The sequence below is a fragment of the Trichoplusia ni genome, chromosome 6 (assembly GCF_003590095.1).
Source record: "Trichoplusia ni isolate ovarian cell line Hi5 chromosome 6, tn1, whole genome shotgun sequence".
Lineage (NCBI taxonomy): Eukaryota > Metazoa > Arthropoda > Insecta > Lepidoptera > Noctuidae > Trichoplusia > Trichoplusia ni.
The window spans coordinates 10,510,783-10,523,806 of record NC_039483.1 but is presented as its reverse complement, the minus strand read 5'-3'; the positions used below and the strand labels follow the sequence as shown (position 1 = coordinate 10,523,806).

Genomic DNA, 13,024 nt, shown 5'->3' with positions numbered 1-13,024 from the left:
GACGAGCCCCCGCCTATGATACAAAAGTAAACACTTTTAACCAAAGCTCATAAGTGGAAATGCCTGCTCACTACTGCCTCAGGTATATAATAAGTCGGGCCTAACATAGGCGTCCTGCCGGGGCAGACGCAGAGTGACTGTCCGAAAGGGTTACCGTGGCTCGGCACACAAAGGGCTACAGTTTTAGTTATATAACAAAAGTCTGACACTCCCTTCCGCTCAGTTTGGAATTCCCATCCATTCCATAGCGGATTTCCCATCCGAAAAACAGACCAAGAAAATGGTTTGCATAAAGGTGTGTTGGTTGTGTCTTCGACTGCTAGGGTTGCCAAGTCGTCCAACATTAAAGACGAACAGACCATCAGCTTAAATTCATATTTGACTTTGAATCCAATGAGATTGAAGGCTTACGGTGGACACGAGATGGAGCAATACGTTGATTGTGCGAAGCCAAGGGGCATACACGACCACCACTAAAGTTTTCCTTGCAGTGCGTTACTGTGTCTGGCGCAGCTGCTGCCAGCCATCGTAGGTATTAGGAAGAACCAGTTTTTTATTTTATAATTTGTTGCATCCTTTCTGTCTGTTTAAAACAAAAGAACTATCCAATCAAAAATTATTCAGAGGATTTGCTACTATTTAAACATCAGGCATTATCACGACGGAGCCGCGCAACTGTTCATTGTGCCTCTTTATTTTCGTAAGGCTCTGCCCGTCTATTCATTATACCTGCCTACAAAACATTGACTAAAATTAATGATTTAGTAGTTTTGAGAATTGAGATCCTCACGCCCAACCCACTGTGCGCGACGTGATTTGGGTTCGATCCTCGCGTAGGACAAGCTTTTTGTGTGATCCTCAAAAACTTGTCTTGATGTTGTCCACCTTGCTGCTGTATCGACATTTTATGATAACTGATGCCGATTAATGATGACCTGGGCTCTATTTGTGATTATGATAACCTCCTTCGTTCTAAAAGTGAATCCGTCCAACTCTGAAGTCTCAAAAGCTATCATACTTATCCAGTCCAGGCTGAGTAAACTCTCTTTTTCGATCCAACTGAGCTTAATTTGTGTCCTCAACTTGCCGAGGTTGGTCATAAAGTCGTTTTTATTTTTCAATCCTTAAAATCACTCCAATAATTTCTCCCTACAAAAGTCTGCTTGGTGCTAACTATTATCCATCTCGTCACAGACCACGCTGATGCATGTTACCTGAATGCTACAGAGGAGCTCCTAAATAGATTGTTGAGAGAACAGTAAAAATTAGAAATATATCTACAGCTAAGTTAGCGTATGTTTGAAATTGGCCAAAAGTGGCTTTTAAAATGTCTTTTCTATATTTTAATGTTTACAGAATGTGGATGCCTGGAGACTCGGCTGTCCAAGTACAAAACCTTCCCATCATCACAGAAGCTGTAGGACAGCCTGTGAGTGTGTGAGTGGGACTGACGCCCACTTAGTATGGGTATTTGGCTTTATGCACTACCGTCGTCGAATATAGGCACCTTGTTTGACAACACAGCTTTCCGTCTCGCTGCTGCCTTAAGACTAGGTGCTTCTTCTCGTTCTCCGCATCGCTGCCACTGTGGTGAAGTGGTCAGAAGCCTCGGACACCACGGTCGAGCTCATTATCCGTCCAGCTCTCGTTGCTATTGGCGTAGCTGCTGTATGTAATAGGTTCTACCTATTGGTTTGGTACACGAACATGGCAAGAGACCGGATGGTAAGTTTTTGTTCCCTTGGAAGATGGGTAGGCCTTTAGCGTTGGACGCTACTTGTGTCGATTCTCTTGCGCCATCTCATCTTCCCAGCTCGTCGTGCTGCCCTAGCTCTGATGCCGCGGCTGCTGAGGACCTCAATCGGCACAAATATAGTAATCTATATAGTTGGTAGTTATTATTTTAAGAGTATGTCTAGGTTGTAAATGTATTATAGTCGATGGGTCCTACGTATATGGGCCAAACTAACAATTTTTCCATTTTAACTTTTTGATTATGTGGCCGTTGTCCGTTAAACGTATAAGTGTCAAAACATAGGCCTATGTAACGTTTAAATTCACGTTACATAGGCCTATGTAACGTTTATATTAACGTTACATAGGCCTATGTAACGTGAATTGGAAACGGACAACGGCCAAACTGCTATGAACACGAAATGTCATTGTTGTGTTTTTGGGTTACAACTTAGTTTAATAATAAAAGATGGTATTCAATTACCGAACTAAGTTGTCCAGGGGTCGAGAAATGAGTATCTGCTTTTTGCTAATTTGTGAAATTCGCGTATAATGGCCAATATGACACTTTGGCCCTGATACTGTGTCTATAAAGAACAATAATTTAAAGAAAAACTAACGTAAAATGGCCAATATGACGTAAAATAAAACCTGTCTAATGTATACATAAAATACCATCGTATATATGAGGAGGATAGCTGTCTCAGTAAACCAGCAAATACTTAATCGTAAAGTTCGACTTTATCAATCTGAAGTTAAAATAAATTTAAACTTTGGAAACCTCTCCTGTAAAGTTATCATTTAACATTTTGGCCCATTACGTAGGACCCATCGTAGAAAATTTGTCAAAACATAATAAATAAAACTACTACGTTAAATAAAGGTCATAGACCGAAATTGACATACTAATAAGTTACCGATTATCTGAATCGACTTAAATCAATATAATTATTGCTCAGACTTTGTTAAGAATGGAAGCTTGCTTGATAAGAAATTAAGAATGGAAACCACAGAGTGGCTCTGCATTGTACATTCAAACCAGTTCATTCCTTTGACATTTCGTATCCTTGCCATCGCAATGTTTTAGCACTGATTCAAGGAAAATCCATAATCTCTGAAATTTTAGGCGGAAAGACAAAACAAAAACGTGGCTTAGGTACTTCCTCATGACTCATATAAAATTACACTGGTTTAACACTCTTTTACTGTTTTAAATTAATTAACCATAGATGTAGAATGTACCAGATACACTAAGTCATATAAAAAAACGCTTTGGACATGAGGAACGACGACGATAAAAGACGTACTAACTGTGAAATTAAATTTTAGTATGATAATATGTAAATTATTTTACTATAAATGTCTGCGTAAGATTTCTTCTTTAAATGTCTCACGCATCGTTGTTCGTTTGTTTTTTTCACTTGCGGGTAATATTCGTTAGATAATGCCTTCTCTTTCGCACGCTTTGCGTTTCTTCAGAGTACCGTTGATTTACGTACTAGATTAACCAATTAAGATGTTAACAGATTACGTGTGATATGAAAGAAAAACTGTGGACTGATTGTTACCTTTAGTTTTCTACATGCCATTTTATATTTTCCCCGAAACTCACAACAAAATTATTCGCTGGCAACTCGACGTAAGACCGAATGAACTTTTTTTTCGGTCAGTTCGTCTATAACATGACATCTGGTGCAGTACTGAACGCGAACGAAATTTCGAATCAATCGTTCGGCGACCGGCGCTCGGTATTCGCCGTTACGTGTTCACCGTCGGATTTACTGTCGGTTGATTTTACATTGTAACAAAAGAATAATATAAATATGCAGTTTATAACATAAAAAGTGTATATTTGCATTTTATTAAATATTTAATGCAAACAAAGTTTATGAAAAGTGATAAAAAGCTTTGTTTTATAGTTCAAGTGCTACCGACCCTATTCGACTGTTTATGTTTAGTAAACTAGTATCTCGAAGTTTGTTTTGCAAACAAAGAGTTTACCCTCAACCGAATTAAAAATAGTTAATGTGCGTCAGCTCGTGGTGTGTCAAGTTGTGTCAGTTATGTTAGTGGTATAGACAGTTCCCATTAATGGCCAAAATGTGGAAGTTGGTGTTGTGTTTAATGGTGGCGGGTTGGAGCGGCGCGGCGGCCGAGATCGGGCACAACATGAACAACATAACGCGCAGCATGCTGCGGGAGGTGGCCGACGTGATGGAGATGGTGGAGGTGAACTACTCCACGCCCATCATCAACACCACGTACATCGCCAGCGTGGAGTTCGATATGCGCGCCATGGGCCCGCTCTACAACTCCACGCATATCGTCATCGACGCCATCGTCAACAAACAAGCGTATCCTGAAGGTGAGCCTTACTAATCCAAAACTTAATTTCCCATTGTTACAATTGCCTATTTGATCTCATCAACATGATATACTGATATACGAACTGACAATGGTAATCTTCAATTTAAAATTAACATTACCAGCTGCCCTATACTGTATCACTGTAGGGTCAGTGGGTTGGCTTAGGGATCAAATTTACTAAATGCAACATACTTGCCATCATTAAGCAGTGGACACTAGAAATAGAAATGACAGTAAAAATAAAAGTTTGCAAAATATTTAACTTAACAGGGTATTTGAACAAATATAAATGTGTAGCCCGGTCAGACAGATGTCCATTAAATATTGAAAACATATTTTTAATTTTATCTCATTATTAAAAAGTTAGGAAGGTAAAAGAGACACAAGTTTGGTAGTTGCACTATAAAGAACACTTTCTAGTAAAAAGTGTACTGATAAGTGATCTCACATGAGATTTGAAATCCCTGTATATGTACTTCATTTGTTTATGAGATAAAAGAAAAAGTACATATCCAATGTATTTTTAAATCTGTCATGCATACTAAACAGATTTTTTGGAAAATACCCTATTGAAGATTAAAAATAATTATATTAATGTTAATAGATTGCTCTATTAACATTAGTAATCATGATTTATACATCACATCAGAATTATGTCTGCTCCATTTGCTTAGGTAAAAAATAAGGATTGTCTCCTTTTCCTTCAAAATTAAAAACTTTCTAAAAACCAGAATAATATAGTAAGATTACCTTATCTAAACTTCTATCTATACTTCTATACTGTATACTAATATATAAAGCTGATGAGTTTGTTTGTTTGTTTGTTTGTTTGTTTGTTTGAACGCGCTAATCTCAGGAACTACTGGTCCAAATTGAAAAATTCTTTTTGTGTTGAATAGACCATTCATCGAGGAAGGCTTTAGGCTATAAACCATCACGCTGCGACTAATAGGAGCGAAGATACAATGGAAAATGTGAAAAAAAACAGGGCAGGTATAAATCATAACTTATATCTTCTACCCATGGGGACGAAGTCGCGGGCAACAGCTAGTTTCATGATAAATAAGTAGCCATTTATATTTGTTCCGCTCATCAGCAGCAATCCAAGTATCCAACTGTAATAAAAAGAAGTTACATTCATACAAGTTATTTACAATTACAATTTGCAACATCTCTGCACCTGCTTTATTCAAATATTAATCCATCAAATACCAAAGTTTAGTTGCAAGTGTGATGTGTTCTGAACTACATTCTCATCAAAGGTGACCAAAAATAGTCAAAATAATGTAACAACATATTAAGTATATTATTTTCATATTTATTTCCAACTCACTACTGGAAACTACAGTTAGTATTAATTATTATTTTATATATTAATATATAAAAATATATTAATTACTATTTTCCTAACCTGGTATATAATCTTCATAAATGCACAGCATTTTTTCCCATTAAAGAAATTATTGCTGTTAGCCCAAATAAGTGTTGAGATCCAAGTAACTAGAATGGCTGTTGTAGGATAGTTATAATGATCATAACATAAGATGTTTGTAGTTGGGCTAAGTATATGCTTACCTAATGTGTTGATAACAGCCAGCATTAGTCATCAATGTGAAATGCAAACATAAAGAAAGGTTTTTTCAACAGCTGTGCTGTACTCATTAGTCAGGTTATATATGCCTAGTGACAACAATGGCCTTCTCATAATTATTTAGGTTTTATGTAATCACTTACAATATAATTAGGTAAGAAATATAACCTGGTATAGCTTTGTAGTTTAAAGTTAACAGTTTAGAAAAAAGATTCTGTTAATAATGATAATTAATTGTACATTTTATGTAAGGCAGTTGCTTGTCACTGCAGAAGCTTTACCACTCAGATATTCATCAGAGAAGCATTCTGGAGCATGGATTAGCTGCTGAAACATAATTTATCCTCATCACATTATATTCCAAATTTTCACCAAACAAACCAATCAGTTAAAGGCTAGTCTAGATGTTCTGAAGAGGAGAGGCGGGGGCCCCTGAGTTTGTGTCAACATATTTCTCTGGATAGGTAGATAGGAAATATTTACTCCAGCTTTCTTAATAAAATGACACGTAAAAGTGATGATATGTCTTACCTACATGTAGAATAATTAATGACTTCACTGAGTTTCACCTTAAGCCTTAACACCAAACCGAGCAGAGGTGTTGCAGACCTCCAAAAACTGGTTAAAATGTGGACATTATAAACGGATTGATGTTATTTTATTATATTCAACACCAACAATACCTCCTTTTTATGTAGCTCAGCATTCTTCTAAGTTTACCCCAAGAAACTCTTCTTCTCGTCCATTAAACTCGTCTCGATTAAGATAGCAAAACGGTATGCACTTGAAACAAGTGCAGCGTCGCTAGTAGCGGGCCTAGCGGGCTCCGAGCTCGCCCCGCCCCGACGCGACGGATGGACAGAAATAGACACGGAGAGATTCGATGCGCGTTCTATATGATGGCTTACGATACACTCTACCTCTACCAACACAGCCTTCTACGCAGAGCAAATGATATTTGTGGTAGCTACAACCGATTTAGGATTAGGCCAACATACATGTCATTTAATCGAAACAGGAAGCCATCGTTTGTCAAAGCAAACTTGATCGTTATTAACGAGAGTAAGATAATGAAGCTAAAACACGTCGCATCATGTGAAGTCAATTCTGGATACAAGATAAGGGTTCCATTAGGCTCATTAAAGCGCAGTGTTGATTGATACAATGGGTACATTTATTTGTCGCCGCTATAATATAATCGTTGATAGTCGGGCTGGGCGCGCGCGCAAGTCGCATGTTGCGGCCGTCGACCTTGTGCCTGTCTAATCTAGGGTTGCCGGCTAAAGAAAATGTGTAACACTACGAAACTTCCTAAGCTCTATGAAAACCAGTAAAACTGGTTTTTACAATAACTTTCAAAATAGGGATTGCATAAAATTAGTCGACTTATTTATTTATTCTTAAAATTGAATCACTTCTTAGTCATATTTGAAGACAATGTTATAGTTTCATATATCGAATCATTTCCGTGATTTTAAAAGTTTGCTCTTGTCACTGTACTGCGTCTGTTACGAACATGTTGCGAACGAACCCTAGTGAACACAATGGTTCGTTCTCCTTACATGGCTGCCGTGCCGGCTGCATCCCGTTTAACTTCTTAAACTCATAAGTTGTTCAACCATTGTTTCTTGAAGTACTAATGAATCTTTCGTGTCTTAGTTCCAAAAAGTTCGTAATAATATTATTATATGTATACTAATTTTATTATAAGTACATCTGAAAATCCATTTCGACTAGCGTTATGATCTAGCACCGCACTTAAATTGTCCCTAGCACGAAATGTTTTTTTTACAAATAGAAATAAATTCCGTCCGCTAATAGTAGAACTTTTATGACAATTTTATGTACTAAAATTTTGGTCTCCAATGGCCGTCAGCAACCCAGTAAATATGTTGGTAATATACGTATGTGATTGAGTATGTGATTGATGCTTGGCTGCAATAAAGAGATATTGCCACACCATTGCTGTAAAGCTTTAAAGTAAAGTAATAAGCATAACTTCAAATAATCCCTATCGCCGACATCGCCGTATATGATTTTTTAAGTGATATAATTGAAACTGAATTGTTCAATATTGTTCATGTTGGCTGGAAGGTTAAAAATAAAAAACACGCGTCCACAACCAACCAAATAAAAAGACAAAATTTTGCCGCCTTAGGTCCGGGCCCACTCGGCTTATAGAGAAATCTTCCTCTTGCCTTCATTGAAAAATTAAGTAATTAGTCCTACCCTTGTATTTATCATTTTTCAGCATTTTTTTATAGATGCCTAGGCTAGGACCCACCAATCAATCTGTGGGGTTGCCAACTTTGAGTAATAACCGGCATCTTAGTCGGGTTTCGTATAATCCTTACTATATGGGATATATTATTATATACTACTTCCCTACTAATATTATAAATTTGAAAGTAACTGTCTGTCTGTCTGTTACGTTTTCACGTCTAAACCATTGAACTGAATTTAATGAAATTTGGTACAGAGATAGAGTTGACCTTGAGAAAGAACAGAATAGTTTTTATCCCGGAATTTCGAAAATTCTCTTGGAAACGCGATATAACCGACTTCGACGCAGGTGAAGCCGCGGGCGGAAAGCTAGTAACTAATAATTTATCTATAGCACGTAAAAAAGGAATTGGGTTTCCCAATTCATTTTCAGTTTTGATTGCTTTCTTCTCACTAGGAATTCACATATAGTCTTCTTCAATAATATAGTAAGAAAATACCTGGCTGTTTACTGATTAGATTTATATTGTTAATAAATTTTATAGGAATATAATTATCTGATAAGCCTTGCCCCCTCCTCAACGGACATTACGCTCCCACCTGGGAGGTGTGGTAACAAGAACGGACAAACTAATGGTATTAAATAGTATTATGAGATTTGATAATCTCACCGACCTGATGTAAATAGACGGAACCATGGCAATGTACGCGCTAAGATGCGGAAAGCCACAGCATCTGGTTAACGACAACAATTTTCAAATTGACAAAGTATGGGCCCACCCTGCGCTCAGCAGTTTACATACACAGTTGGAAGGTGTTTACGCGCTTGTAACACCCTACTCAGCAACTGCCGCACACGTGTTATTTTCAAAATATTCTGGTGTTCCCATGTCGCACTTCAGCTGTTCTATCGTTCGCGACATACATCATGCATTCTGTTTATGTAAGGCTACGTTCAGATGACAAGCGTTATACAACTACATACTTTTTATTCAGGCCGTACACATGCTAACGCGCGTTTTAATAAAGCGCGCGTTGACGCTGCGCTAGCGCTTGGCTGTTGCCAGCGCGCGTCAACGCGCGCTTTGAGATCACTGGTTTTCTATGTTTCCGTTAAGTTGAGCGCGCGCTTTCGACGCGGGTATACGCATTTTTAGGGAAATCGGGACAGAAATCGTCCAAAATGGAAACCGGTAGGTCATCAAATGACTTGATGGACATTCTGAAGTAGTTAATTTTTTTTTACTGTACACATTATGTACCGGTTTTCAGTCAGCCTGTGTGACAAAATTGGGTGGACCCAATATCTCCGACTTCTGTCGCGTCGGTTCAGCCATCGGTATAAAATCACCGCTAAAACTTTCTACGTCCATCTCCGGCATGTAGAACTCTACTGAAGTCTTAAACCTATGGCGGCCACGACAACGCACGTTCAACGCCTGACAAGCGAGTGTCACGTGAACCCTGTACAAAAATTTTGCGCGCGTTGAACGCTTGTCATCTGACCGTACCCTTAGATGTGAGGTGTTTTAAAATAACAATAAAACCACCTGTCTATTTAAACTTTAAAAGGCGCTAATCTGCATCGCATTGTATGAAATTTGAAAGACTGCGTGCCAGAGTGACCAATTTATTTCTAAATATTCTGTGCCCTTGTATTCTTGGTGCGTCTGCCACCTTATTTCTATCTATTTTATGGTTAATCAGCCGATAGGAATGTGTATGTTATTTTTGAAGCCTCAGCCTCTGCTCAATGGTCTTCCTTATGATAAATTCCTTACAGTCCTTCGAATTTACCAGTTTTTATCAGTACTAGACTTAGCTAGATGTTTGACCTAAGTCTGTCAATATTTATTGTATATGCTTCAGTTTAGCGCCTGCACGTGGCCGATCCACGATGCGTGCCAAGCTTAATGATACTCAATGCTTTGAAAGCAGCTAATTTACACTGTTCCACTTATCTAACGGATTCGACAATTAACGTACGCGAACGTAGTGTTACGTTTGTCATTTCACTTTTAACGTGTTGGTGGCGATGGTTATACTCATGTAAGTACTAGCTAACCCGCGACATTGATCGCATCCCATTTAGTGAATTTGAAAATAAATTGACGGTATTTTGACAGTCGCTATTACCGAGATAATACAAATTACCTTGTGCTGCTTGCGCATTTGAGTATGCAAGCGCCTCAGAGTAAATATGTCTTGTAGAATTCGTAAAAAAATAAAAATAAAAATTTGAGATATCTAAGACAAATTCCTTACCATTTAAAGCGACCTCCACGCAAGATTTAAATATTATTTATATTCATGAACTGAGTAAAGACTGTCTACCATTCAAAGTGATTAAGTTTGACATCACAGATTTAAATTTTGCATCGATGTTCCAAGGATGTATGTATTGTGTGGGCCATGTAAAGGTCATCAGGTGAGCGCGCAGATAGCGGCAGATGTGCGTGACGTCATGCGCAGCCTGTCTGTACCGAGCAGAGTTCTAGAAGTATGCTGCCTTCATGCTGGTACCCAGCACCAAATAATCTGTCACTTAATTTTTAGGTTTTATGTTATTGAAATAGGATCACTATATTTTCTTAGTTTAAGTTAGCTGACTAGAACTGTTTACTGTTAGAAGTCCCTTCTGACAATAATAAACTTTGTTTGGAAGCCTTCGCAGCTGCTTCATCGAATTGATGAGGCAACTTTCACTGCTTACACCATCTTATGGCATAAGCCTGCAATAACAGCATTTACTTAAATTACAAGGACGGAGATTGATCCATATCCTGGACTTTAATTAAAAACCCGCCTGGATACTGCTATAAAATTTCCAACTATGAAACATCTTGGAAAATCGAGACGGATTATGTTGAACATTCATTTGAATTGATGTTTTTTAAAAGCAAGGTCGACATTCTGGAGCTAACAGTTAAGGGGCTTGATTAGTTCAATTTTACAAGAACACGCACATCGAGAAAACTACGATTTGTTTTTTAATAGACTTAAGATAAGCAAAGCTTGTGCTCTAACTCTCTAACTGTAAACATAGCGAACAATATGTCGATGTCGCTACATAATAATATGTATAAGGCATGCAAAATAAATATATAATCTAGAATGCCTTGGTGAACTCACGGGATTGCTAAACTTTGTAAGCGTATTTTACGAAAGCGCAGAGTACATATTAAAGTGTTTAGGGTTCGTGTAGTTATATAAGCACAAAGGTTCTACCAGATCACATCACAGAGAGCCGCTTCTAGCTGCGCTCAATGGTGGCTGCAGTGCGCTCGCCTACTTTCTAATTCCATCGGGTGATTGCGGTTCATTGTGTGCCAAGGTCACGAACATCACATATTTTGCACTCTGGAAACAGTACCATACTAATATCGTATTCCTATTTCCTATTAAGTTTTTTACATTCCGTCTCCACTAGATTGTAAGTACACCGACTCCACGGCGAAGCTCAGTACTTGGACAATCATTTGAACGCCATGAACGTCACAAATGACCGGCAAACAATTCATATTACTCAGTAGATCTGATAGTCGGAAAGTTTTGGTGGCATTTACTTTTCATCCTCGGGTTTCAAATAACACGTTATTTTTTGGAACCAAAACATTAAATTTCTACTACAAAGCTAATTGGCAGTCTAATAAATGACTTTAATCATTATTCTGCTGAATTCGGTAAGACTAGCTAGTAGTAGACAAAGTTAATTTAGTGTCAAAACTTTTCTAAGCTTACTTTGACCTACATTTACTGCCGGCCATCTCTTGGACAAGAAGCATCAACAGAATAACCGATTCGGTTATACTCCCACTGTCCAATAATCCAAAAGTCCAATAATCAAAGAAATCTGCGTTCATGTCCAGAATCATTTTCAAATGCCTTATTTTATACATTCTTAATTTTTATGCTGTTCAGGATAAATTATCTCGTTAATGCGTAAACACATTGGTTTTTTAAAGACTAATCTATACTAATATTATAAATAGGAAACCTTTGTATGTTTGTATTGAATAGGCTCAAAAACTATTGGACCGATTACAAAATTTCTTTTACCATTACTTAGAGCGATTCTTCCGAATCCGTATAGGCTTTATTTTATCCCGGAAAATACATAGGATTTTTCATGGTAGTGAAAATTGTGGAATAAGTTGTCGAAAAACCTGCCGTACGTTAACGATTCTCGCGAACGCTGCCTAAATGGTTAGAAATGTATGGTTGACTTCTGTAGAACTCAATAATGCCTCCAAAAAAGTCCGTAGTCCATAGTATAAACCAAACATTTATATTTTAGTCATCATAACTACTTTTCCATAGAATAAAACAAAGAAATGTAACACGAATAAAAAACCTATAAAACATACATACAAAAAAATTTTTTTTTCAGAGAGCTTAAAAAATAAATGCCCACCCGTGCGAAGCCGGGGCGGGCCGCTAGTGTTTTATACTTGTATATGTACATCATAAATAAGTAAATCGTTACTGGTGTCCGAATGCTCAGCCCAGTTTTCGACGTTCAACACATTTGGACACCAACTAAAATGAATGATTCTTATTAAGGATAATTATTATTTTGTATTATAGATTACAAATTGGAAGTCAAATGGGAACCTACAGTTGGTTAAGTGGTACTTAAATTACTATCACTAGTATCTACAATGGAAGGGCTCGGTATTTAGCCATTCGTCTACCAGTGTACCCACAAAACGTACGAGACAAAAAGCCAAGTAGCCCGCTGTTCGGTCGGTGCGTGGGCGCATGAACTGGTTGACCCCAAAACAAATAAGATAAGCGTTCTGTTCCAAACTGCATTGTTCGCTAATACATTTGCAACTTTTGCAATCAATACTAGCTCCTAAGGCATAACTCATAAGATACAAAAGTGTCCAGTGACTGTAGCTTGTGTGGATTGAGAGCAAATTACTACACATCCCCGTTGTAACGAGCGTAACTACACCAATCAGCTCGGAGTGTCGTGAAGGATGTCGTTGTTATATGATATCCCAGATGCTACCTCAGTACTTCGTTAAACTAGCATTCAATACACATTTATCAAAATTATTTATTGTAGGAACACTTTTCAAACATGTAGGAGAACTTAAGTTG

At 37.7% G+C, this 13,024-nt stretch overlaps 1 protein-coding gene across 1 annotated transcript in view; it reads left to right on the top strand.

Annotated features, from left to right (window-relative positions):
* Positions 1-3,421: 3,421 nt before the first annotated feature.
* The window catches only part of LOC113494864 (prominin-like protein), a 58,442-nt gene continuing 48,839 nt past the window's right edge, over positions 3,422-13,024 (top strand). Inside the window, exon 1 of the mRNA XM_026873367.1 lies at positions 3,422-4,099. Within this exon, the coding sequence (XP_026729168.1) occupies positions 3,826-4,099 (274 nt within the window). The 5' untranslated portion in view covers positions 3,422-3,825. The remainder of the gene's footprint in view (positions 4,100-13,024) is intronic.